Source organism: Bos javanicus, chromosome 15 (genome assembly GCF_032452875.1).
Source record: "Bos javanicus breed banteng chromosome 15, ARS-OSU_banteng_1.0, whole genome shotgun sequence".
Classification (NCBI taxonomy): domain Eukaryota; kingdom Metazoa; phylum Chordata; class Mammalia; order Artiodactyla; family Bovidae; genus Bos; species Bos javanicus.
In genome coordinates this window covers 52,130,313-52,158,132 of record NC_083882.1, presented here as the reverse complement: position 1 = coordinate 52,158,132, position 27,820 = coordinate 52,130,313, and the positions used below count along the sequence as shown (strand labels likewise).

Below are 27,820 nucleotides of genomic sequence, written 5' to 3'. Positions count from 1 at the left end.
AAAATCCCGTGGATGGAGAATCCTGGTAGGCTGCAGTCCATAGAGTCGCTAAGAGTCGTACTCGACTGAGCGACTTCACTTTCACTTTTCACCTTCATGCATTGGAGAAGGAAATGGCAACCCACTCCAGTGTTCTTGCCTGGAGAATCCCAGGGACGGTGGAGCCTGGTGGGCTGCCATCTATGGGGTCGCACAGAGTCGGACACGACTGAAGCGACTTAGCAGCAGCAGCAGCAGCAGTCTGACCCTCACTTAACTTTTTTCCCACTGCTGCCCTAATGGCTCCAGTTACACCATTATAATGTCTGTTCCGTGTTCCCACCTCAGTGCCTTTACCCTTGCAGGTCTTTCTGCCTCTCCTTTCCCTTCAAGACTTTGTTTCTCAGCCTAGCAGAATGGTTTCTACCAGCCAGTACCCACCTCTCATGCTGCCTGCCTTCTAAGGTCTGCCCTGTTCCCTGGGATTTGGGCCCAGCCCCCCTCTACTGCACTGAGGTTGATTGAGGACGAAGACTGTGTGTTACTTTCCCTGCCTTCTTTGCCACAGTGCCCCGCCCATAGTTCAATACCTATTTGGATGCGCCAGAACCTCCAAAGCCACTGTAGATTGGATACCACTGGAGATGTGGTGTCTTTGATTCCTGGGCCACTTGCTTTAGTGTCATAATATATCTGACTTTCTAGAGCTTCACGTATGAAGCTGTCTTAGTCACAGTGCCCCTCCCCTGCCTTTTCAGCCACCAGTGTGCATCACCTCAGAAATGCCGGGCTTTCTGACACCTAATGATACCTTCCCCAGTGCTTCCCTTAGCCTCTTTCCTACTTACTTTCTTGGCTCTTCCTCGTCCCTCTGTCCAAGTATAGGGCTCAGTTGTTAGTGTTAACCAGCCGTCCTTAAATTCCCACCATCACTGCCTAAGGCAAGGAACCTTTCCAGTGCTGGTATATTCCCTTTAACAGCCTGTTAGTTTGTTGTTGGGGCTAAAAACTTAAAGCTCTGTTTCTTGTTCCACTTCAGTGTCTGCCCATCTGGCTGCGCTGCCCGATGTGGAAGGGATTGGTTTTGCCTCAGGCTGTGCTCTCTGGAAATGTCATCCTCTGATTCTTGCCAGCAGTACAGGGAAGGGGAATGAGCCCTGGGTGAAGATCAGATGTTCTGGCTCTGCCACCAGCAAACCCTCTCTCCTTTAGGCAAGTCCTTTCTCCTCCATAGTAAAATAGAGAGATTAGGGTAGCTGATTACAAGGACCTCTTCCAGCTCCCTGGGTGAGTCTTCTCGTTCATTTTTCAAACACTTAACTGAGCATCTCTCCTGTCACGACTCACCCTCAGCACCTGGGAAGTAAAGATGATCCAGACATGGTCTTTGCCCTTAAGGAGCTCATAGGTCGGTGAGGAAATCAGACATTTTAGCCAAAAATTGCCATCTGGTGTATTAATGGAGGTGTATAGAAGGTGCTAGTGGAACACAAAAGACCATTTAAATCTCTGAAGAGAGCAGGGAGAGCATGCTATAGGAGATGGAGTTTACACGAAGTCTTAAGGGATGAGTGTGAGTTTACCGGGTAGAGGGAGAAAGGTGCAGAGGGACCAGCATGTTCAGAGGTATGGAGTAGGAAGCAGCATGCTGAATTCAGAAGAGCTGAATTTGTAGGGTGTGGATTGAAGAATGGAAAGCAAGAGCCAGTAATGAAGGCCTGTAACATAAGATATGCTGAGAAAATAGAACTTTTCCTCCAATGGGAAAGTTCAAAATAGACAAACCATCGCGTGTAAGAAGTCAATATGGCAGTTACCCTCAAGAGGGCAGATAGTGACTGGGGAAGGACACACAGGGACTTCAGAAGTGTTTAATGTTCTGCCTCTTTATCTAGATACTGGTTATACTTCCACCTTGGGAAAATTCTTTGACCTGTATCCTTATGCACTTTTTGTACTTTTGTGTATATACATTAGACTTGAAAGAAAGGTTAGAGAAAAATAGGGGAAGAAATTGATTAGGAGGAGCAGGGTTGAAGAAAGGAAAATTATTTCATTTGAAAGCTATATTAGGGACTTCCTTGGTGGTCCAGTGGCTAAGACCCCATGCTCCCAATGCAGGGGGCCCAGGTTTGATCCCTGGCCAGGGAACTTGAACCCACATGTTGCAACTAAGTGTTCATATGCCATAACTAAAGATGGAGCATGCCGGGACCTGGCACAGCCAAATAAATAGAGTGGTTTTTTTTTTAAGCTATTTTAATTGTCTAGGTGGAGCCTGAAGCAAGGCAGTTGCAGTGGGAGAGGAGGACTGATCCCAGAAAGATTTAGGAGTAGCATCAGTTGGATCAGATGGTGAGAGAAAAGGAGCGGTCAAGATTGGTCCAGATTCTGGACCAGATGGCCGGTAGATGGTATGTGCCTGTGCTGAGGTAATGAATACTAGAAGGAGGTATGGGTGGAATTGAGGTGCAGAGGAATGACTAGTTCTGCTTTGAACATTTTCCTCCTCCCTCCCTCACACTTTCAGATTCCACGGTCCAGTGTTCTAACTATTCCTTTGCTTCTTTCTTCCTTCTTTGTACTCAACTTGATGAAACACTAACCCTACTTAAACCCAATTTCTTTTTACTTCATTCTGTATCTGAAGAGCTGAATATTGCTTCAGGAAAAAAAAAAATCATAAACCATGCTAACTGGACTCACTTTACATTTATGTTCATGAATTTCAGACACTCAATACTGCCAACCACCCCACTATACTTCTTGAGTAAAATCACAGTCTTGTTCTGGACCGAGACAACTTTCATATACCTTCTTTCTCCTCAGACGTCCAGCAGTCTCCTTCCCTGACTCCCAAACTAATGATTTCACCTCACACTTCATAAAGAAAATGAATTGCAGTCATAAGAGAACTACCTTACCATCCCACCATCACTTCACCAGCCTCCCTGCCTCTGTACTCCCGTGTGTTGCCATCCTACCTCTACAGTGGAAGATGTTCCCAATTTCAGCTCTGCTTTCTGCTCAGGCTTCTATTTCCACTTGCTTTCTCAATTACTTCGTTCCTCCAATGATCCCATCCTGCATTGTCTGTTTTCTCCTCTCTGCTGGCTCATTCCCATCATCATGAAAACATGCCTTAATATCACCCATCTTAAACAACAAAGCAAACTAAAAACTTCCTTGACCCCCATATCTACCTCCATCTGCTGCCTCATTTCTCTGCATCCCTTCACAGTTAAAAGTCCTCAAAAAAAATTACTGCTAACCACTGAATTCACTTGCCTGGCTCCAGTTCTTTCCTCAGTCTCAGTGTCACCATGGCCAAAATATACTTCTGTTTTTTCCCCCAAAATTGATATTCCCCAAGTCTTCCCCATCTCAGTAAATGATACAATCATCTATCTAGTTTTCAGGCCACAAATTTTAGTCATGTTTGAGTTCTCTTTCTCATTTACAGTACCTGTCAAGTTGTTCAGTAAGTCTTGTCACCTGTGCCTCTAAAGTAATCTGGAACCATCCCCTTTCTGCCATTCCCATTGCTGTAACTCTAGTCCCAGTGCAGGACGATCCAGTTCTCCTGGATAATCACCACAGTTTCCTAACTAGTCTCACCATTTCCACTTTTGTCTCCCTGAATCCATTTTCCACATAACTGCCAGGAGAATCTTTTTAAAACGTAAACCCTGTCTTTCTGTTGTTTAAAATCTTCCGTTGGCATACCAGTGAAACCAGCATAAAATCCAAATTCCTTACCATAGCCTGCAAGGCTCTACGTAGTCTAGACCCTTCCTGCCTTCTGTGACCTCATCTCTAGTCACTCCCTCACCCACGGTGTTCACTCCTCTCCAGTGACACAGGCCTTCTTTCATCCCTCAGCCACACTGAGCTCCTTCCCATCTCGGGGTCTCTGTACCAATCTCTCCCAGTGATGGGAACACTCTCCCCTTGGGAATTCAGGTCTCAACTCAAATTCCCTTCCTCAGAGACCTTCTTGGCCACCATAGTAAAGTAGCTCCTCCAGTTACTTTGCATCGTTATTACCTTATTTTATATTCTTTGTGGTACTTATCAGTCCCTGAAGTGATCATGTTTGTTTGTATGTTTATCATCGGCCTCTCCCCCCTACTAGGATGAAAGCCTTACCATCACAGAGACCTTGTCTCTTTATTTTACTGCCATATTCACAGTTCTTAAGGAAAAAACCTCACAGCTGGCAGATGGTATGTGAGTTACAAATAGCTGTTGACCAGCTGGGGGACCTGTGGGACACACTTGTAGAGATGTGTAGTGGGCAGTTGGACAAATGAGTCTGAAGCTCAGGAGAGAAAGGACTATAAGTTAAATATGAAGATTTGAGAGCTGTCAGTCTCTTGAGGGTGGTGGACACTGAGTTGTCTGTGAAGAGTTGTAGAGCTAAAGAGGCCCAAGAACACAACTGAGAGAGCCTACATTTCAGGTGTGAGCACATAAGAAGAGGAGTCAGTGCAAGAGATTCAAGGAAACGGGAGAAAGGAGAAGGAAAAGAGAGTTGGGGAGGGGTTGCAGTGATGCTCCAACTATCTGAAAAACCTGTCTTCTGCAAGTTTTATTTTTTTTAAACATTTTAGAAAAATTATATTTTAAAGGGCATACAAGATACAGGCCCAAATTTGTCATCAGGTTCAACAGGCGAAATTACTCTTAAGTTGGTATAAAAGTTTCTGGACACTTACTCGTACTTACTGTGCTTATCTCATCGATGACTGGTAACAAAGTTCACAGACCAGCACCAGTATGTGGACTGCACTTCAAGCCTCATTGCTCTAACGGTACTCTGGGCAAGAGGGGAAGACGGATGAGCTGAATATAGCCTCTGCCCTCAAGTTGCTTAAAGTCCAGAGGGGTAAGCAGTTTGGGATACACAGACACATTACGTGGTAGAGAGATCAAAGCAGTACCATTAGGATGCAGGAACTGGAGACCGTGGTCTGCCCCAGCTCTGCCACCATCTCATCCCAGGAGGACCTCCAGCAGATCACAGCCTCTCTGTGGAATCACTTTTTTCATCTGTATGATGAAGAAATCATATCAGATTACTGGATGCTAAAGTTTTCTTCTGGTTATTTTGGATACGGACCTAAAAACCCTCCATGCCAGCAATTTTCTGTGGAGGGATAGAGAGTGACTTGTAATGGGTGCTAGGTTTCTTTGGGGGATGATAAAAGTATTCTAAAATTAGATTATGGTTATACAACTCTGTAAATATACTTAAAAAAAAACCCCATTAAACTGTATACTTTAAATGGGTGAACTTTATGGTATGTAAAGCTATTAAAAAAAAAGGAAAGTGATAAAATCCTCTATGCTACTCAAAACCAGAAAAGATTGGCTTGGATGGTGCCTGGTTGTAGCCTTGGACTAGTTGGTCCCATAGCTAATGTGCTGTATAGGAGGGGACCCTCTGATAGAAAAGTTTCTTTTTAAAGAATACTATTAAAAAGTTACCTGAAAAACTTTCTCTTACCCATACTGGTATTTTTATCGGTTTCCAGTTATTAATTTAACAAGTATAGCACACCCCATTCTTTTTTTTTTTTTTTTTGGCTGAGGCACACGGCTTGCGGGATCTTAGTTCCCCAACCACGGATTGAACCCACACCCTTGCAGTGAAAAAGCATGGAATCCTAACTAGCCACTGGACCACCAGGGAATTCCCAAATTATTCATTCTTAATGAAGCTTAGTCTGGCAGGGTATAGACATCTAGGCAAATAATCACAAAATTATTAGCTAATTACCACTGAGAGAAGTAGTATTAAGGAAAAGTAGAAAGTGGTAGGAGTGTAATGGAGGCCTAAGCTAGTCTGAAGCAGATGAGGGAGGTCTTCCCTGAGCAAATGGTATAAACATGGAAACCTGAAGTGTAGATGTCAACCGGTCACTTAACTTGAGGAAAGCCTGTGGAGAGTGACAGCCATTAGTCATCCAGAGAGATGCAGCCGTCCAGTCAGGGGCACAGTGGGGAACGGAGGGATTCTGTAGTGATGCCATTGCAGTTCACATAGTAGGTCAGGGCTAAAGAGGGTCCTTAGTGACCCCAAGGCCTGTCCTCTGCCTTTGGCCTGGGCAGTGCAGAATGATGAGCTGTCCCTAGGGAAGGGTGTTTCTGTATCCCAGATCTGTGGATATAGAGGAGTCGCTGCTTTAGTTGAGTTAGAGATGAGAGTGCCTGGGCGCCAGAGCCCCAGCTCTCCAGAGCCACCTGCCACCAGGCACCCGCATTTCATCAAGGCTTTAATCGGCTCCTGGCAGTCCTCAGATGAGCCTGGCTGGTATCCGGCATGAGCTCATCACCAAGAGTGGCAGCTGGAGGCCAAGGCTCCCTTGGGTGAGGGAGAGGTCAGCGTTTGTTGGGCCAGGTCTGTTCTGTGTTCTCCTCCACCTGCACTGGGCCTGGAAACATCTGAGTAGGATTCCAGTTTCCCATGGCAGGGTCGGCTGCCCTTTGTCAGCCCACTCGTGCCCATCCAGTGAGTGTGCTCTTGGGTAGAATGCAGAGAGAAAGGGCAGCACGGGTTTTAAGAAGGAGAACCTTAGTCCATAGAGGTCAGGACCTGCAAAATAGCAGCGGAGGTCCATCCCAGGGTAAGATGGGTCAGAACCAAAGTTCCCTTCCCTAAACGAGTTCACATCTAGCTTTCATATACTCTGCTGTGTTACACAGAGGCCTAGCAGCGTCCCACGGAGAACACAGCAGAAATGCTCTCTGTAGGCTGATCCCACAGTCTTCTGCCTGAACATCATTTTGGAAATGAAAAATTCTTTTAAGTGCAGCCAAAGAAAGGAGTCTGTCACTTCAGGAATCCTTCAGAAACTCCCTTAGTAATGAACCCTATGCAGCACTAATGTGACCTACACTAACTTGGCCTTGCAGTGGATGGAACCTTGAGTAAGTCCCTTCCTCCTCACTGGGCTTCGTTTTCCCCACCTATAAAGTTAGTTGGATTGCAGTCTCAAAGCTCCTTTTAATTTTCATATTTTGTAATTCTGAATGAATAATTGCCCTCTGATTTAATTGCAAATCTAAGTATTCACATTTATTCAGCAGCTATTAATTAATTTCCTGCAGCTGACCACCAGCATCCCTTAGAAGAGGTTCCTAGAAAGGTTACTCTGCTCTTAAAGCAGCCTGTATAATTTCTTTATCACTCTTAACACAGCAAATAGCTATTCAGTTATCTGATTAATAGATCTTGCCTTCATTACACAGGTTAGGGTCTGGATCTGCAGGACTTATATCCCTAGCACCTTGCACTATCCTTAGCACATGATAGATGCTCAGTGAATGTTTGCTGACTGAGTTTATTTATAAATGCGCACCAGGCGTTGCAGGAGTAGAAAGAAAGATACAGGCCCTTCCTTCAGACTGCACACTGTAGAGCGCTGGTTCAGTGAAAAGGCCCAAACACAAAGCACGCTGAGAACACCATGACAGTAGGTAATGAAACTCTAATAAACAAAGGCCAGGAAGCAAAAAAACCAGTGAATGTAATAAATGAGGTGAGGAGGGGAAGATCAGTGTTGGCATTGTAGAAGGCTTCATGGAGGAGAAGGCCTGGAGGCAGATCCTGAAGGACAGGCAGAATAGATCAGCAGAGGGAGGAGGGAAGTTTTTCAGGTGTGGGAGGAGCAGAAATGAGCCTTGCATGTTTGAGACCTGGAGGAAACTGGCCACCTGTCAGATGGTGAGCAGGGGAAGGCCGGAGCATGGAGGACCTTGGGGTGAGCCTGAGGACTTGTGCTCAACTCTGAAGCCAGTAGAGAGTCCCTGAAGTGATTGTCTATTGTTGGCTTGTTTAGCGCTGCAGTGATTTTTACTTTAAAAAATGTGGGGGGAAAAAATCAACATTTCAAGCAGTACCAGGGGATGTGTAGTGAAAAGGAAATCTCCATTCCACACCCCTGGTCCCCCTCAGAAGCAGCCACTGTAGCTTTCCTTAGGTAGCCTCCCTATTGCTGCTGCAAACAGATGATCACAAACTTAGCAGCTTAAAGCCACCCAAATTTAGTAACTTATGGTTCTGGGGATAAGTCTAAAATGGTCTCATTGGACAAAAATCAAAGTGTCATCAGAGTTGTGTTCCTTTTTGGAGACTCAGGGAGTATCTGTTTTATTGCCATTTGCTGCTTCTCAAGGCTGCCTTGTCTCAGACATTCCTTATCTTGGCCCCTTCCATCCCCAGGCTAGCACAATCCCTCAAGTCTTTCCCACGTTCCACCACTCTGACACTGACTCTTCTGCCTTCTTCGTTTACTTGTAAGGACTCTTGTGATTATGTTGAGCCCACCTAGATAATCCAGGGTAATCTTTGCATCTCAAAGTCAGCTGATGAAAAACCTTAATTCCCTTTTGCTGAGTAACTAATATATTCTCAGGTTCCAGGGATTCAAACATGGACATCATTAGAGGTCATTATTCTGCCTGCTGCACTGTCAGAGATATTTTATAAATGTTTTATTTTTCTTCCTGTTTTTGAATAGTTAATTTGCACACAGTACAAAATTCAAAAGGGTGAGCGCTCACTCCACAATTGACCAGCAACTGGCATTTCTGTGATCAACAAGAATTCCTTCTCTCTCACTTATTTATTTATTGTTATGTGTGCTTATGGATACTATTGCTTTAGGGTTCTATAATGTATTACTGCCCTTAGTGGTTATATTGGTGCTAAAATTATCTCAGATTTGGCCAGAGTGCCATACCTGCATCTTTTTTTTTTTTTTTAATTTCCGTATTTTCTTGCATAACTAGATGTTTCAATCTTACCTTATATCCACCTTGTCATTGCCCTGGAATCAGCCATTTCTCTGAGAGTCCTAGAACTTTTTTAGTGGGCAATTGTATTGGAGACCAAAACATGAGTACTAGGTGTACTTATTACACACACGCATATGCATATACACACTATTATGTATATGCATATTATATGCATATGCATGTACCTATTTTAGAAGTCCTGAGAATACCAATACCTCCCATTCCAGTCCATCATTACAGGGTTCTTCCTTGTCCTCACACATTTCACATTTCTGTGTCCCTTCTTCTGTAGTGAGAATTCTGACTCCAAATAGCACTGATACACAACTCATTTGTTTAATCCTATAATATATCCAAAAAGTCTTCAGACCTTCTTCAGCCAAACCACTATAGAAAACGAACTACTAAAAGAGTTCAGGTCAGGATATGTTTATAGTTGGCCCAGCTACTCCATCCAAGGCTGAGGGTATATAGTCAAATACTAGTTCCTTGGTTATTTAGGTGGGTGTTTTTCCTTTCAGGGTGTTTATGTTGTTAATTTGAAATGCAGTTGGGTTAATTTTTTCAACGCGCTTTCAGTTTTAGGGTTTTTCTCCTCTACCTTTCCTTGTTTTAGTTTTGTTGTTTGAATATATAGACCATTAATCTTTTTCTAAAAACTGTACAAAAAGGTATAGTCAGAGAAGTAAACCTCCCTCCTGTGTGTTGCTTTCAACCTTTTCCTGCTCTCCTCAGTAAGCCCTGACCCCTTGTGTAATAGATAACCAATTTTGATTGTTTTCTAGTTTGTCCTTCCTGTATTTCGTTGTCTAAGCCAATATATATATGTTTTCTTATTTCTCCTTTTTCCTACATAAAAGATAATGTATTATACATGCTCTTTGCAGTTGCTTGTTTTCACTTAACCATATTTTCTAGAAGTCACTCGGTAATCATTTCACAGAGATCGTCCTTATTTTTTGTAGTCACATAGTAATCCATTGTGTGTATGAACTATATATGCTGTGCTTTGGTAGTTAAAAATAATGCTATGTGAATAGCATCTGACATGTACATTTTGGAATAATGGGAGGTGCATCTACAGCAGAGTTCTACAAGCGCTATTGCTAGGTCAAAGGGTAAATGTATGCCCTTGGTTAGGTATTGCAAATTTCTCCTCCATAAAAGTTGTGCCTTTTGCATTTCTACTTATATTGTGTGAAAGTGGCTGTGTTCTCACAGCCTTGCCAACATTGTATATTGCCAACCTTTTGAACTTTTACCAATCTAATAGGTGAAATAGAGTACTTTGGTATAGTTTTAGTTTGATTCTCTTACTGTGAGTGAAATGGGCACCATTTCAAATGTTTAAGAATCATTTTTCTCCTTTTTTCAATTGTCTGCCAAAATGTCTTTTGCCTATTTTTTTCTAGGACTTTTGGGTTTTGTTTTTCTCTTGATTTTTAAAAGTTCTTTGCAAGTTAAGGATATTAGCTATTTTTCTGATATATGTTACAAATATTTTCTTCAGTTTTGTATTGATACAGTTTTAATGCTTCTCATATAATCCTAAATGTACAGCCAGGATTGAGAACCACTGGGATAGTTTGTAAAGATTGGAACAATTTTTTTTCTAAAAGAGAATGGATGCAGACAGAAAGGGACAAGGGCTGAGTACTCAACCTTGAGTGTCACCCATGACGGGACAGAAGAGTGACTAGGAACCTGCAAAGGAGACAAAGGTTTATCATAACTGTTACAGTTATTCAATCAGAAAATATTTATTAAACTCCTACTGGATGCCAAGTGCTGTTCTGGTCATGGGCTATCATAACAAATCCTCATTTTTAATTTGTGCTTCTCTCATCACTTTCTAAAAAAAGTTGTAAGTTTCCTTTACCTATGTTCATCCATCTGGTTTGCCATAAAGCCTAGACTCTGAGACAGATTTGGTAAAGTCCTTAGAATTGATTAGGGAAAAGCCCCTTTGAGAAAAAATGGAATCATTAGCACCAGCAAGAAGCTCTGGGTTGAAATGGTTTTCTTGGTATAGATTTCAAGTCTATTCCCTGTCTTCTCCTTTTCCTAATCTCCCCACTACCCTTCCACTTTTATTTTTGGTGATTGTTGCCTGGTGACTGTGGTTGGGCATAATATTAACTGGAAGACTCCTTTTGGCAGTGGCTTCTGATTTTTTTTTTTTCAAGCAACAATTTTATGAGGGAGATAAGTAATTCCTATCAAACTTGATGCCAGGGTGGTGGTGGTGGTGGTGAAAAGCAGACATCAGTGATGAACACACAGTTCCTGTGCCCAGAACTGCAACCTGTGATGTTTAATGTCATAGTTAAAGGTACTTGCCTCTGTACTCCTGATTCTCTTCCTGCTGGGAAGTGCAGTTAGCAGACTGTTTCATCAGTTTCTGTTTCTGTGGTTGTTCTCAAAGCCAACTGTAAATAAGGCCTCCTGTTTTCCTTAAGGTTAGAGTAAAGGTCTGTATATTTGAGTGTATTTCATGCCAGTGAGCCTGGCTCAACCACCGCTCTGATGTACTAATGCTTCTCATTCAAGCAGAGGCTTTACTTAGCTTTGGCAATAGACCTGTGAGTGGAAGCATAAGCCATCTCTTGATAACCCCTCTTCCCTGCTATGGACATTAGGCTGGGATTGGTCAACAGAAGCTTAAACATCTGGTCAGTTCAGTCCTTTGGGGTGGTTGGTGTTTTATAGACAACCCATCAAGATTGATTGGCCTCATAACTGAATTAGCCAGATGTGTGGGCATTGTGTGCCCTTTCCTCAGCCTCCCTTCAATGCTGTTAGATGGAAGCAGACATGCGATTAGCATGTTTGAGGATGGTGTGTTTTTAGCGCATGAACAAAAGCTGCTGCCTTCTGCAGAGACTGTGGCTGTGCCCCAGACATCAGCAGTATAATTATGACTGCTAAATTCAGCCCAGACCCCAGGCTCGGCTGCCTTGGTCTCAGCTGTCTTTGCAGAAGGGGGAGGAGGGGTGCTGAAGCCTGGGGACCCGAGCTCTTATTATAGTCCACTTTGAACTCGGCTTTATCCAGAGTCTTTCCCTCCCTACTGACAATTGCTCCCAGCTGCTTTCTGGTCACAGAACCTCCTGCCACCTCTGAGGATAGTCTGTGCTGGATTATGGGGAGAGTGGGAAATGAGGCTGACCTCCTGAAAGCCCACAACTTCCAGGAGACTCACCCCAAATGAAAATGAGCTAAGGATCCCCCTACTTCCAACACTTACATCACGTGCTATTCATCTCTTGTTGTTCCAATTGCTCAGTCGTGTCCAGCTTTTTGTGACCCCATGGACTGCAGCATGCCAGGCTTCCTTGTCCTTCACTGTCTCCCAGAGCTTGCTGAAACTCATGTCCATTGAGTTGGTGATACCATCCAACCATCTCGTCCTCTGTTCCCTTCCCCTCCTGCCTTCAAGCTTTCCCAGCATCTGGGTCTTTTCTAATGAGTTGGCTCTTCGCATCAGGTGGCCAGTTTGGCGCTTCAGCATCAGTCCTTCCAATGGCTTTTTAGGATTGATTTCCTTTAGGATTGACTGGTTTGATCTTCTTGCAGTCCAAGGTCCTCTCAAGAGTCTTCTCCAACACCACAGTGAAAGCATCAATTCTTCAGCGCTCAGCCTTCTTTATCCCTCATCTAGAAAACGCTTGCCTTAGGGTTGCCTTGAGCAGAAAATCTTGGCAGGAGTTTTTGCTTTTTGCCCTTTTGCTCACCTAACTCCATATGTGAAATACATTTGAATGTTCATCTCCATGTTTTTGTACCACCTGTTTTCTAACCAGACCAGCCTACACATTTGCCATAGAACAAATCAGGCATTTTTGTGTCTCTACTAGTTTGTGATGCTTCATATTCTGTAGACCTCTCATACTCAATGAACCAAACCCAGCCCTGTCCCCCAGACTTTCTTCCATATTTCCTAGTTGGTGAATGGCATCATCAATACCTGTCACCCAAACAAGAAAGGAATTTTAAAGTGTCTGATGACTTTGCCCTCACTTTTTACCACACTCATCTTTCTTAGAGTTTTCTCTCAAGTGCATCTTCTCCCCTCTGTCCCCATACTCTGGTTCAGACTTTGTCCCTCTCACCTAGACTGTTGGAAAAGACTTCTTGGTCTCCCTACCTCTAGGCTCCTTTCCAAACCAACCTTTACTCTGCAAAACCCCACTACTGCACTGTTTGGAAACCTGCAGTAATTTCTTATGCTTGTGAGATAACGCTCAGATGTCTAATTTAGCATGCACATCTCTCTGTGGTCCACTGGGAATCTTCTTCCACCCTATCTCCAAGAGCAGCTGGGGATGATTGCTTCAGGATTGGGACCAGCACTTGATAGGCTAACCAGGGCCCTGTCTGCAGCCAGGTGGGCCTGGGCACACAGGAGCTGTCTCTGCCATAGGCCCAGTCAGCTCCTCATTCCCTGAAGGGAGTCTTTCCTGCCTCCAGACCTTTGCTTGCTTACTTTTCTGTCACTGGAATGCCCTTTCCCCACTTCTCCACCTATCAAACCCCCACTGAGCCTTCAAGAACCAACTCATTTATGTCTCTTCTTGTCACTTTTCCTGGTTTGCTCACGTAAAGTGAATCGCTTCTCATGCTGTTACCCCACAGCAGTTTTAGGAAGCCTTTTTTTCTTTTCTGGCCATACTGTGCAGCATGTGAGATCATAGTTCTCCCACCAGTGATGGAACCCATGCCCCCTGCAGTGGAAGTGTGGAACCCAAACCACTGGACCACGAGGAAATTCCCTCGGAAGCTATTTTATTGTTTTAGAGATTACAACTGAAGTTTCAAAAAACAGAGCTTAGCATGCGTCTCCTCTTATTCTCTCTTCCCTCTGTTCTTCTGATTCTGCTGCCAGTAGAGCCCTAACTAGGTCTCTAACCTATGGAAGGCCACTCAGTCTCCCTTCTGTCTACTAAAGAGAAAGGGGGGCTGCCCCCCTGCTCAACACCTCCATCTCTGCACATATACCATTAGTGAGACACTTTATAGGAAGGGGTACTTAATAATGATAATTGTAGTAAAAATAACAATAGCTGTCATTTATTGAGTTCTTACTTTGTACCAAGCTCTGAACTAAGGCTTTATCTCTTTCAATACTTAAAATATCTTTGCAAGTTTAACACTCTTATTACCTATGTTTTCCATATGCATGCACAGAGGCATTAGGCTGTTAAGTAACTTGTTGTTTATTCCATATTCCATATTCCACCACTAGTAAGTGGCAGAGCCACTGTGGAATCTGTGATTTTGATCTCAAGAGCAGAACTCCATTTGTGTTCCTCGACCCTATACAGGATTCAGCATGAAATAGGTACTCTGGAATGTTGGTTGGTTGATCACATGAGTGAATGAATCAGTGTTCTTCCCATTGAGCTTGTCTTCAGGCTTCAGAGAGACTGGCTGAGCATCTGTAGCTTATGCCAAGAAGTATGGATTTTGTCTCATCTCCTAATGCCCAGCTGTACACAGACATGTTCCCTCCCACTCAGTAACAAACTGCCTGGAACTCTTTCCCAGCTCATATTTACAAGAGAATGTGATAAATTCCGTATTGATCCCTCCTGTTCCACTGTAAATTTTGCAAAAGATGATTAAATAGAGCAATAGAGTCTGCAGGCATTGTGGCTCAATATGTTGTGGAGTGGCGTATCGACCTCCTCCATCCAAAGGCAGCCAGCGCCTAGCCCTGCTGCCCCAGACCAGTAATTAAAATCCTGGGAGACTGGGATTTAAAATCCAATCATATCCCTGAATCAAGCCTTCTAGCCTCCCCATGTGACGAGTGCAATAAGGTAACGGCAGGAGCATGTTTATGTCTGTGCTGAAGCAGTCCCCATAGGGTGGGTAAGAAATGGAGAGCTGAGTAGGCCTCTGACTAAATCACTTCACCCTGACACCACAGCCACTTGTAAGACAATCTGTAGGCACATAAACAGTCCCAGCCAAAAACCAAATTTTGGGCTTCCCAGGTGGCGCTAGTGCTGAAGAACCTGCCTGCTAGTGCAGGAGACATAAGAGACATGGGTTCCATCCCTGTGTCGGAAAGATCCCCTGGAGGAGGGCATGCCAACCCACTCCACTCCAGCATTCTTGCCTGGAGAATCCCATGGACAGAGGGGCCTGGCAGGCTACAGTCCATGGGGTCACACAGAGTCAGACATGTGAAGCGACTTATTTGGGGCTCTTGAGAGCAAGACATCGGGCACAAAAATTCACAGACTGTGCTTCAGTGTATACTTCTGTTTCCACAGCCAATAGTAGGTTTACAGAAGTGATTTGACCTTGATAAAACCATGGCCTTTGGTAACCAAACGTGTTTGAATTTCCACAGAAACTCTTTGATTTAACCTAAGCCAAAGCCAGCCTCCCCTATGCTGAGGCCTGTAATCAGAACACAAGTTACTGTTGGAATAAACTTGTCCATCTGCTCTCAAGAGAACCAGGAACTCCCTGAGGGCAAGGACAGGGTCATCTTATTCACTTTTGTGTCCCCAGCACCTGGCACTGGGCCAGACACATAGAGCGCTCTCCAGAAGTATCTCTGAATGAATGCAGAAACACAAATTAACAATCTTGATAAAACCTCTGTAAACGGATGTGTAAATAGTAGACCTGCCACACAGTCATCCATTCAGTGCTTGAACACTTCCAGTGCAGGGGGAATCGCATTTGTTCCTGAGGTTGCTCACATTCTATCTTTGGATTTTCTGATGCTTAGCAGTTTCAAATATTGAGCCAAAATTTGCTTGCAAGGGTCTTAAAGTTTTACTGTTGGGTCCATGTAGAATAAATCTAGTCCCTGTTGCACATGATGGCCCTTCAAATACCTGAAAATGCAGGCATGTTTTCCTGAGCTATCTTGCCTCTAGCCTAAACCTCCAGTTCCTTAAACCACGTTTTTCCACGTGGCTTCTAAACCATTTCCTATCTCAGTCACTCTTCCAGAACAATCTCTACTTTGTCATTCCAAATCCATGACTTCCCATTTATTGCCATTCATTTTCATCTCATTTGTTTAGCTCTTAATGTCCGTCTTCTACATGTATTTGGACCTCTTCCCACGCAAATCTGAAGTCTAGATAGATTTGGTGACTAGGCCATCCCCATATCAGGGGTGAACATACTGAACCAGGACCAAGCCTTTTTGCTGCCATTGGAAACTTTCTTCTGTGACCTCTGATCTGTCCGTCGCTCCGCCCTGCCCTGTGGGTCTGGTTAGTCCACTGTCACTCACGAACCCTCCACACGGAATGGCAGTCGGCCCACATTTCTCCATTGTGTGCTCAGGATTGTCCCGAGACACCCCAGGATACGTCGCCCTTATAATGGGGGAGGGGATTCATCATCCTTTTCTCCTTGTCCCCCTGACACCATACTATATTGTCATTGTTTCTGTCCCTATCTGTCTCCTACCAATCTGGGTTCTCCATCTGGACAAGAACCAGTCAGATTCCGCTGTGTGTGGCCATTCCTGCCTCAAAGTCAGTAATCAGTGATTAATGAGGGCTGGGTCCAGCCAGGAGGCAAAAGCTCTCTGTTCCATGAACTTCAGAAATCCACCTCCCTGAAGACAAGGGATCCACCAGAGTGTGTGTCAGAGGGTTCAGACTTCCAAATGACCTGGGGACCAACTTATGTGGATCATCATTCACCCTGGAGAGGGGCGTCCTGACTCGGAAGAAAAGGAGTTCCATTTTGTACCCTTTCAACAAAACTGTCTACCCCAAACCTGCCTCTGGAAACACCCCCCAAACTTGGCTTTGGAGCATCTGAGCATGTTGGTAGGGAAGAGGAAAGATGATTTGTCCCTCTTTTTGAGTCATCGGACCTTTGGAAAGTAGCACAATGTGGTGGAAAAACCAGATGGCTTCTTTTAAAAAAAGAAATCAACATTTTATTATGTAAAATTTCAAACATATATTTCTCTCAAAAAGAGAATAGTATAATAAGTCCCAGATTTACTGTTTATCTGCTGAATGACCATGGGCAAATTATTTTAGCTCTCTAAGCCTCTATATTCTTAGGAGTCTTTGTATGGTGAATAACTGCATATAAAGGCCTTAACACCCAACACATGTTAGCTTGTCTTTCACCTTGCTCTTCTACCACACTCAGTTAAATCATTTGTAAAATGGAAAAAATAATACCTCTCCTACTTTCTTCATCAAATTCTTGTGTGTTAGACGCTCAGTTGTGTCCGACTCTTTGCAACCCCATGGACTATAGCCCTGCTAGGCTCCTCTCTCCATGGGATTTTTCAGGCAAGAACACTGGAGTGGGTTGCCATTTCCTTTTCCAGGGGATATTCCCAACCCAGGGATCAAACCTGAGTTTCCTGCATTGCAGGCAGATTCTTTACCATCTGAGCCACCAGGAAAGCCATATCAAATTCTTGTTAAGAATTAAATAGGAGGAAGTAGTCAGCACTGTGTATGGCATATAGTCAGTGCTTAGTAAAAGTTCTTGGTTACCTGGGAGGCATATCTTCAGGTGCGCATGTACGTATGTATACAGATTCTGTTGGAAATGGTTAGTGTGGTCTAAGGGAAAAGTTCAGGAACCACAGCTCTATTCCCAGTACTGCTGTGCTTCCTGCAGCATCCTGGACAGGGCTCCTCTCTTTTACCTTCAACCTCTGGGAACACACGGAGAATCAGTGCATCTCTGACCTGAGGAGCTACACACAGATTACCTGGGAAGACTAGACAGGTGGACTCCTAGAAATGGGAGGAGTGGGAAGATAATAGGAGCCCATGGATGATAAGCACTGAGAGTTGGAGGGGTGGAGAGGCTCCCCGGAGAAGGGGCCCTGAAGAAGGGGTAGGGTCTGGATAGTCAGGGAGACGAGGGACCAGGGTACTAGGCCTGAGGAGTTGCCCGGACAGTAGTGTGGAGGTGAGTGAAGGTGAGTATGGAGACGGGGCAGGCGCATGGCTTCTCTCGTGTGGCCACCCCATCTCAGAATGTGTCCTTGATGGGGAGCTCACAGCCAAAGAGAATGAATCACTCCACACTGATACCTCTGATCATGGGGGAAATTTCCCTTATTCAATAGTAACTTCTAATTGGAGATAGTAAACAGACTGTTGAAATAGTAAAAATTAGGATGAAGGTGCTAAAGGAGTCAACAGTAAAAATGGGACTTCTCTGGTGGTCCAGTGGTTGAGACTGTGCTTCCTCGGTTGGGGATCCACAAACTGAGTGGTGTGGTTCAAAAAAAACATGGAAATATTGGAAGAATGAATGTATAAGTTATTACAAACATTGTACAGTTTGTACAGTCTTTTCTCCCCCCAGCTTTTTATCTTTTTACACTTTTTACACATCTTATTCAGTCCAAATAGAACCCCTTGAGGTAGGCAGGGCTGTGCTCATGACCACCAGAGAAGTGAAGCAAGACCCTAGTCACAACCAGGGAGCAGTAACCCCCGTCTGTGCTGGCTTCCAGGCTGTGTACTCTTCGGGGACAGGGAGGTAGCTGCAGGTGGAGAAAAGGGCAAGTCATGAAAACCAGGTGTGGTAGATCCGGATCCCTCAAAGGCCAGGATGGCCAATAGGACTGCAGGGGTGGGAGGGAGTGGGGGAGCCTGTCAATATTATTGATAATATAGGCTCACACATTTGTATAGGGCAGTTACTGGGTTTGGTTTTTTTGGTTTTGTTTTTTTTTAAGCTCTCTTCTTTGCATTTTGCATCATTGTCTTGTCTTTGATATTCACAGAGGTAGCAGAAAGTCAGAACAGAGTGGTGTCAAGGGAGGAGGGAGTAATGTGCCTTTTCGCCTCTGCCACCCCAGACTTGCTGTCAGCCCCTTGCTGTCAGGAGACCTGAATCCCATCTCTCACTCTGGTTCCACACTCTCCCCAGGAAGGGCAAGTGGGCCTCTCTCTGCAACCACTTCCTCCCCACTTCCCACCACAGAGATAGATAGAGAGTGTTGGGTCTTGACCTGACCTGCCACCTAGATGAAGAGGTTTAGAACTAGCAAAGAGACTGAGGACTTTGGTCCACTGGGATAAGGAACATGGTCACATACTTCACTTGCTATGAGAAGGGCCTTTCTGGGGCAGGAAGAATGGCCATGTTGTGTGTGGCTCTGGAAGATAACACCTGGAAAGAAGTCCATTCATTTGGTAAATCTTACTGAACATGTGTTCTGTGCTGGCCCCTGTGCTAGGTAGTCAGGATATAGCAGTGGATCAGCCATGGACCCTGACTTCTGAGAGTTCTCAGTCCTGTATGGAGACCGACTGTTATAACATAGTGATCAATGTAGTAAGAAAGAAGCAGAAAGGCTCATGGAGCACAAAGGATCGCACCAAATCTGGGGTGAGAGGGAAATAAGGAAGGTTTCCTGGAGAAGAAGCCTGAACTGAGTCTTAAAAGATGAATGGGTATTTATAAGAAGGCCAAGGTGAGAGTGGGGTTAGAGAGAGAGGTTGGGGCTCATGCAAAAAGAATCTGCCCTCAGTTTAGTGCGGGAAACCCCTTGGCAGGCAGTGAGCTTGGAATGGGGCTCTGGACATGCTTGAGGAAGTCAGGGTGACTCACCTGTTCCGAATGTAGTCGAGGCGGGTCACTTCTTAGGGAATTGGAAGAACTCACCATTAAGGTCTATTTTGCCTCAGAAAGCCTATAAGGCTGTCAAACCTAAGACAGGTGCTGTACCAAAGAAGAGTAGCAGGCTCCCTGGGCCCCCGTGGGCCAGGCCCTCTCTCCCGTCAACACCAGCTCCACTCCCTTACCCTGCCTTGGGTGTTGAGACCCCAGCCTGTCACTGGCACCAGCCAGGACCTGTCCATGACCATCCACCCCCATCCTACTTTCCTGGCCCGAGCCCTATTGACAGATCCCCCAGAATCTGAAGGAATTCAAGACAAATGGTTAAGAGGATGGAGTTAATAAAATTTGAAAAATTGAGGCCTGTCACTCCACTGAACTTTTTTCAATACCACTGACAGAAACATATTTCCCCAATGAGTGACCTTCCACAGCTGTAGCGGGCAGGCGCAGCCGCAGCAGTGCTGCCAGGAAGCCAGTCTGCTATTTATCAAATATTATAAGCTGAGACACACTAATCTGGAGCAGGGGAGGAGTCCTGCACTATACTGCCTGGGGTGCTCCAGGTGTTGGCCCCAGCCCCAGACAGCCAGTGGGAGGTGACGGATGGCCTGCGATTAGCTCTCCCCACCTCCGCCCAGCCCTCTGACTTACTCCCAGGAGCCTGACCCTCTAGACCAGCTGCTTGGCCCGGAGGGGCCCTGGGTGGGAGGCATGGTGAGGTCAGGCCAGGGCATGGGCCATCCTGATGCCCCTGGAGAGGACAGCCGGGTGAGGCCCAACGTGGTTATTTATTGGAGTGTAATGGTTTGTGGCCATTGGTCGTGGAGGTGAAATCGATCAGTTGTAGAAGTCAGGTTCTATCAATTATTACAGCAATTAGTCAAGTCAGAACATCAGAGCAAGGGTTCGGGGGCTGAGGGACTAATATTAGATGGACATTACCCATGGTGCCCCAGCCTCAGCTTTCCTAAACTGGGAGCAGACATGCTGACCCGAGGCTCCAGAACCTTGGGGAGCCTGGCTGGCTTCCCGCCTCGGTGTGGCTGGGGTGAATCTGGGTGAGAGCTCTTGGGCTGGAGACAGACCGAGCACTGCTTTAAACGGCATCCCTGTGCTGGCTGGCCCAGTGCAGAAATGTCCTACCTGTCCCATCCCATCCTTTATGAGAAGTGACACAACTCCTACTAGAAATTACTCAGTGGCCAATGTTTATGGCACACATTTTTCATTCTGTAAGCAAATATAGATCACTGACAGCACTTGTTTGAAGCAGCTAATCTCACCCTCTGTTCTTTCTTCCACTGTCTTCCTCTCTCACCTCTCTCCTTCTCCCCCTCCCCTTCTCTCTCCTATTTTTTCCTCTCTTACCCAGTTCTCTTCTTCTCTTTGCTCTTCTTTTCTTTCCCTTCCAGAGGTCTCTCCCACACCCTCCTGCCACTCTAGCCCATATTCAGTGACAGAGCTCCCCTTGAGGCTGCCTCAGAGAGGAGAGGCCTTTCCACTGAGTGATTGTAGCTCTCTTCCAGCCCTAGCTGTGGTCCAGGAGCTTTGAGGAAAGGGACGATGCTGTCTGCCCCTGCCTCTCAAGCCTTGAGTGCTGAGCGCCAGACAGAACAGGGCTGGCTGGGAAACTGGGTCAGGTGAACAAGCCCCTTAGCATTGTGGTCTTCTTGCACCTCTCTCTACAGGCCTGCTGTCCCTCCTTCAGCACACTGATCACTCTCGGCCTGAGTTGTTGTTGCATGGTCGTCTCTCGTCCCTTTTAGCTTCTGGAGAGCTGGAACTGTGCCTAGACTCTAGATAGCACCTAATCTAAAAGATGGGACCAGGAGCCTGCAGAAGAGACAGAGAAGGAATGGTCTCAGGGGTGTGAGGAAAACCTGAAAAGTGGTTTATATAACTCAAAGGAGAGAGTGGCCAAGGTATTGGTTGCTGCAGAGTGATCAAGAAATATTAAAAAAAAAACCCAAAAACTATTCATTGGCTTTGGCAGTCTCCCATCTCCCTATGTACAGGGCCCTGATACACAGTGCCCAGTAAGCAAGCACCAACAGAATTGAAAGAAAGAATAAGGCTCCAATTGAGCTTTGAGGACTTGCCTGCTAGTTAGGAAGACACTCTTCTCATTAGGGAGGTTGCATTTTATCCTATAAGCAGTGAAAACCATGGAATGATTTTTCACCAGGGGTGTATTGTGGCTGCCCTGGTTGAAGTGTGAAGAATTGTAGTTAAAAAAACCTGGAGTAGGTTTGACTCCTGAGCCAAGCAAATCACCAGCTTTGTGACCTTGGGCTAGTTATCTCCTTTGAGTTTCCACATAGCACAGGAATTTTAATTTCTACCCCTCAGGATGGTTGATAATATATATAAAATACAGAGTACATAGTAAACACTAGTGGCTATTATTTTTATCATCACCACTTCTAGATACATACTCAAGAGACATAGAAAAATACATCCACTCAGACAGACTTGTACACAAATATTCATAGCATATTCATAATAGCCAAAAGGGGAAAGCAAATCAAATGCATATGAGCTTGATGAATAACAAAATAAGGTATGTCCACAGGATGCACTATTATTCAGCCATAAAAGAATGAAGTACATGCTATATTCCTACATTCATGTTGTGGCATGAATGACATGTGCTACATCATGGATGAACCTTGAAAACATGGTAAATTAAGCCAGATGCAAAAGACCACACCATTTATGTGAAATGTCAAGCGTAGGCACATATAGGGACAGAAAGCAGACTAATGGTTTCTGGGGTTGGGGGAAGTGGCGAGTGTCTCTGATAATGGTGATGGGGTTTCTTTTCAAGATGATTAAAATGATCTGGAATTAGATACTGGTGAGGCTTACATGATGATGGAAGTGTATTTAAAACTACTAAATTGTGTACCTTGAAAGGTATGTGAATTGTGATTAAAAGTTATCTAAATATTTTATTTTGTACTAGCTTCCTATTAGAAAATAGAATCATGTAAAAAAGTATTAATTTTTCTAACTGATAATAAGCTTCCTTGGTCTGGGTCATGCTTCACGCTCTCTGCTCCTTTCCCCTCCTCCTCCCATGCTTCTTCCTCTGCAGCCGCGGCAGACAGCCATGTGTAAATGCTTAATAAATGACAATCATCATTGATGAGTTTATAGTCCTTAAAGAAGCAGAGAGTTTCAATAGGAATGGTTTTATATCGTGATATGAATGCTGCCTCAGCCTGGGATTGAGAAACACTGATTTTTACTGTCCATCAGCAAACAGTGACTGAATATCCCCTCTGAGCCAGGCCTCATGGTGACGCAGCCTTTCCTGTGCGTTTAGTGTCCCTGGCCAACTTACTACATCCTCATGGCAGGGACTGTGTCTTAACCCTTATTGAAGTATAGACAACGCACTTCCTTAGCAATAAAGGTCAAGGAGTATTTGTTTGTTACTTTAATGTTCCATTTAACACATAGTTCTTGAGAGGGGTGCTTTGGGCCAGGACCAGATCTGATTCTTCCATGTCCTGAGTCCCAGCTCATTCAGGGTTGGACAGATTGAATGGAATCGTCAGTTTTCGAAGAGAAGAGTGAGGTGCCCAGATCTGGGCTTTGGGGAGGAGATTCTGACAGTGTGGGGGTTAAAGTAGCCTATCTTCCATGACTGTCAAAGCTCTACACCAAGCAGACACTTTACACAGGCTCATCAGCTGCCTAGCTGCCGGCACTTATAAGTGAGAGAAGGTAGATACATGGCCCCAAGTAAGCCTCTTCTTTTTGTTATACTTCAAGTTCTTTGTCTTTGAATCATGGGAACCAATGACTGGAGGAGAAGCCTGCCTGAGTGCACACGCAGCAACAAGTAGCACAGGTGAGGGCTGGCACAGTGGGGTTGCTGATGATGGCCAGAGCTCAGCTGACTCTAGCAGGCAGGAAGTGAGCAGGGAAAAGAAGCATTAAGCAGAGGGAGAGGCAGAGAGCAGAAAGAAGGGGCCTTGTCATTACCTGGGATACTCTGTGCTTTAGATTTCTATATGATTTTTGTGAATGAATATTCATCTGTATACAAACAAATTTGATAATGCAGCCATTTTAATGAAGAATGCATTGGAGTTGGGGTGTATTAATCTGTATGTGTATTGATATATTTGTTAGCATGTTCAGCTGTGTATATTTTTGTGGGCACAGCACACCTATGTGTGTGTATAACACATCTGTGTGTGTGGCAACTCTCTGTGGGTAGTGAGTTTTTGCATGTATGCATGCACATGTAGGAGCCTTAATACCCTTACTTCTGTGTCAGAGAAGACCTAGAGCTCCTCTCTCAGAGTAACTTGACATGTGTTTCAATCTCTTAGGTTTTGTTGCTCCGTATTTCTGTGAGCATTCCTTACACTGAAGTCAAGGCCTCTGCCACCTCCCAGGGAAGGCTGAGGGTCCACTGATCACTCACAGAGGCTCTGTTTCTCCTTCTCCTCCTGTCAGGAGCCAATCCCTTGCAGAGGAATGAAATGGGACACACACCCTTGGATTATGCCCGAGAAGGGGAGGTGATGAAGCTTTTAAGGACTTCTGAGACCAAGGTAAGTCTCAAAGAAAGGAGAAGGCCTGTGGGCACTCCATGCTTCATTTCATCTTTCACTCATTAAATTATGTCAGACTCTATACCAAAGGCCACTTCTCCTTAGAGGATTATTGTCTATTTAAATACAAATCCAGCCTCCTCTTATCAAGAATAGGAGGCATCCCCTTTACTGACCAAGAAGCAGCCTGGGCCACTTCTGGCTTCTGAGGACTAACTTTTAAATTCAGTTTCTGAGGTAGTGAGCCTTCCAGCTCCTTCCATGAAGGAGAGGGGAGAGCAGGACAAAATCTTCGCCTCAGTACTATTTCCTCAGGTCTCATGCACTCTGCAGCCTCATCAAGTAACTCTTTTCCATCATCTCTCCTTCTAGAACTTTTCCCTCAGCCCTTCCCTCCATATACACTCCAGAGATCCTTATGTAGAGTATGAGGCAAAACAATCTTCATCTTAATTTGATTTTCTCATCCAGACTTTGAACCTTCTAAAAACAGGCTGCCTTCTGTTCCTCTCAGCCACCCAGCTATAACTTAGAAAGTACTTGGCAGAATCTAAGAACTAGAATCACAAATGTCAGAGCTGGGACCTGAGAAACCATCAAGTCCAGTAGATGGGAAATCTTATCAAAGTAAAATAAATAAGTCAGAGGAAAATAGAGCTGTTCTGGTTGAAGGAGAGCCTATCCTTCCCCCCTGGGTAGCCTCCATGGAAGCTGTGCTGTGGGGCACACATTTTAAATCTCTGAAACCTCGATCAAATGATTTCTTTTCTTCCTGGGGAAACTGGAGCCCAGGGGTGTGTTGTGACTTGCCCTTGGTCCCAGAGCGAGTTAACATCAAAACTGTTACTAAGATCCCATGGTAGGTTCACTGGCAGGACAGGAACTGGAAGCTTGGTTTCTGACTGTCAGTCTTGGGCTTTTTCCAGCTTCGTGGAATCTTTCTCTGGCAAATTGGCTGCAGTACTTTGAGATGATTAAGAGTGGCAGGTCCCACCTAGTGGCAGACACTCTGTGTGTCTTGAGTAAGAGCACTTAGGTTAGGTCACCTGACTGAGCACTCAGCTGGGGTTGTGATCTCACCCCCTCACTGACTGACTGACCTCGGGCAAGGGCTTCTGCTCCTGAAGCTCAGTTTACCTCTGTGAAATGAAAACACTGTGACTGAATGAAATGAAATGAAAACACTGGTTCCATTCAATATACCGCTGGTCTGTGTAGCGTCAGGATAAACTAGGTCATGCTGTTGTAACAACCCCAAATTTCAGTGGCTTAAAACAACAAAGATTCATTTTTACCTCGTGCTACACGTCCATCATCCATCATGGGTCAGCAGAGGCGGGCTCTGCTCATCCGCGATGCTGAGGGACCTCACTGCAGAGCAGCCACCCTCTGGAAGAGAGTACCCTGGAGAGCCGCCCACCGGCAGCTACATGCTCATCCTGGAAGTAGGACCCTTTACTTCCACTCACAACTTACTGGACACAGCTAATCCCATGTTCCTGCCCTAGAGTTGGGTCTGCTTCCCCTATTCTCTAAGGAAATCTCTGAGCACTGTTTCACATCACCTCAGGGACTACATCCCTGTCATTGTCTCCCCTTTGAGGCCAAGCCACTGTCCCCTGAGAGCCAGCGCTGCCCTTGGCCAAAATTACTCCTGTTTTGTCAGGTCGTGTGACATAGGGCCAGCACTGGCCTGGTCACGTAAAGCAGGAGAACAGACCTCTTCATATCAGCAGGGATGGAAGGGTTAGGGCTGCTGAGGGACCCTAATGAAATTTGGCTGCCCAGGAAATGTCTTGATGTCAGCCATATCAATACAAAGTCAGTGTCCCAAATGAGTAAGTGGCAGTTGCTGCCTCTGTGCCAGTCAGATCCTTCTAGACCACAGAGGGCTACCTTCTGAGTAGAGTGAGCTCTCAGAATCTGTGCAGAGGTGGGCAGCAGGCAGGCAAGCAGAACTGTGCCATGAGAAAAGGCTGAAGGCAGTGGGGCATCTGGCCGGGAAAGGAGAGATGGCACGTGGGCACAGAGACGGCTGTGAGGAGGAGGGGAGAGAGGAAATGGATTCAGTGCCAGGGCTAGGACAGAGCCAGGCTTAATGGGTGGCTGCTTCCAGAAGGAGCCCCCTCACAGAGCTGTGAGCCAGGGCAGGGGCTGCCTTTTGAGGCTAGAAGACCACTCAGAGCCAGCCAGGGGTTTTGTCACCTCTCAACATGAAGACTCTTTCTCTGTCATCACCTCTCTGCATTTGATCCCTTTACACAGGCTGGATTTCCTCTTCTGTAATGTTCAGCTGTCTGCTGAGCACCTCCACCTGATTGCTCTGGGGTCCCCTCAGATTCTACCCACGTGAACTACCCTCAGCTCTCCCTGGACATCAGCAGCATTGTCTTTCTCTCAGTTGCTCAGCATCTCCATGGTCTCCCATTCTTTCTGCTCTGCTCTTTTTCTCCAGGTTGCAAAAAAAACTACCTCTTCAAAACTGTGAGGAAGAGTTTCAGGGGGGAAACACTGCTTTAGATTGGGTTATGTCACCCTCTGCCAGGAAGTAAGTATCAGCTCTCGAGTTCAGGGCCTATGTCAGTGACATAATGATTCAGGCCTGGAGGGTGCTGAGGCTCCAGCCTCAGACCTCATGTCCTGGCTCTTTGTCTAGACATGGATTACCACCACTCTGATCTTATCTTCCTCCCCTTCTGTCCATCCGGCATCTCCCTGCCATCCAGCTCAGCCTCTTCCGCCTTTACTTGCCTCTCTATAGTCAAATATATACTCTTTATAGAAAATCTGTAATTATAAAAGTCATCTTTCCCATTATGGAAAATCTGGACAGTATAAAATGAAGATAATTAAATAAGTCAGTGCATATTTATAAATGACATCTGTATGCCAGGTTCTGGGCTAGGTGGGAAGAAGATATCTGGGTGAACCCCTCAAGGAGCTCACAGTCTGGTGAGGAAACAGACAAGTAAAGTGTGACACCACTGAGTCATCAGTCCCAGGGAAGCCCAGGGACTGTGGCAACCCATGGTGGCTTCTAATCCTGCCTAGGAGATCAAGGAAGGCTACCTGAAAGAGATGTCAACTGAACTGACTCTCACTTAAAAGCATTTTAGCCCTACTATCTGTACATAACTATTATTAATGTTTTTAATTATTTATAGTCATAGTAGGTACCATTTATCAAGTGCATCTAGGCACTCTGCCAGGTCTCGAATATATAATTTTTCTAATGCTGTAACAAAGCTATGAGGTAGCTCTTATTTCCCCCCCTTTTACAGGTGAGAAAACTGAAGGTAAAATAAAACGTGACTTTTGAAAATCAGGCTATTATAAGCAGCTATTGAGATACGAATCAGACCATTCCTCTTATGATACTACATTTACCTTTTCTGGACCATATCTATACATAAGTGGGTTTTTTTTCTTAGCCTGGTTGATAGCCTACTGTATAAACCATGGGCCTCAAACTGGCAGCCACCTTTTATTTTGGCAGTTCAGAGTTTTTTTTAAATGTGAGTGTAATGCCTTAGAGGTTGTAATGTGGACTCTCCAGCCACAGGTATCTGTTTCCTATCGTGTTATGTGCTTACCTGTCAGGCATTTATATTTCCTTCTTGGTCCTGAAGGTATTTGAGTTATGACCCTAGTTCCATGTTTGGAATCTATGTTTTTTCACTTATTATTTCTTGATGGTTTTCCCATTTTAGAATTATCCATAAGCCTAATTTTTAATTTTATTCTGCCTTTTAAAATATGTCACTTATCTAAGAATCTCTGTCACTTTAAGTGGCCTAAATGATTTGTTTCTCATGGCTTATTTGCTTAGTTCTCTGAGCAGTCTGTGTGTGTGGAAGCCTCCTAGGCCCCCTAAG

At 45.0% G+C, this 27,820-nt stretch overlaps 1 protein-coding gene across 2 annotated transcripts in view; it reads left to right on the top strand.

The window, feature by feature from the left end:
* The window catches only part of CLPB (ClpB family mitochondrial disaggregase), a 143,826-nt gene that overhangs the window by 81,967 nt on the left and 34,039 nt on the right, over positions 1–27,820 (top strand). For both annotated transcript variants that reach the window (XM_061380739.1, XM_061380738.1), the window contains one exon: positions 23,848–23,945. In XM_061380739.1, coding sequence (XP_061236723.1) covers positions 23,848–23,945 — 98 coding nt within the window. The remainder of the gene's footprint in view (positions 1–23,847; positions 23,946–27,820) is intronic.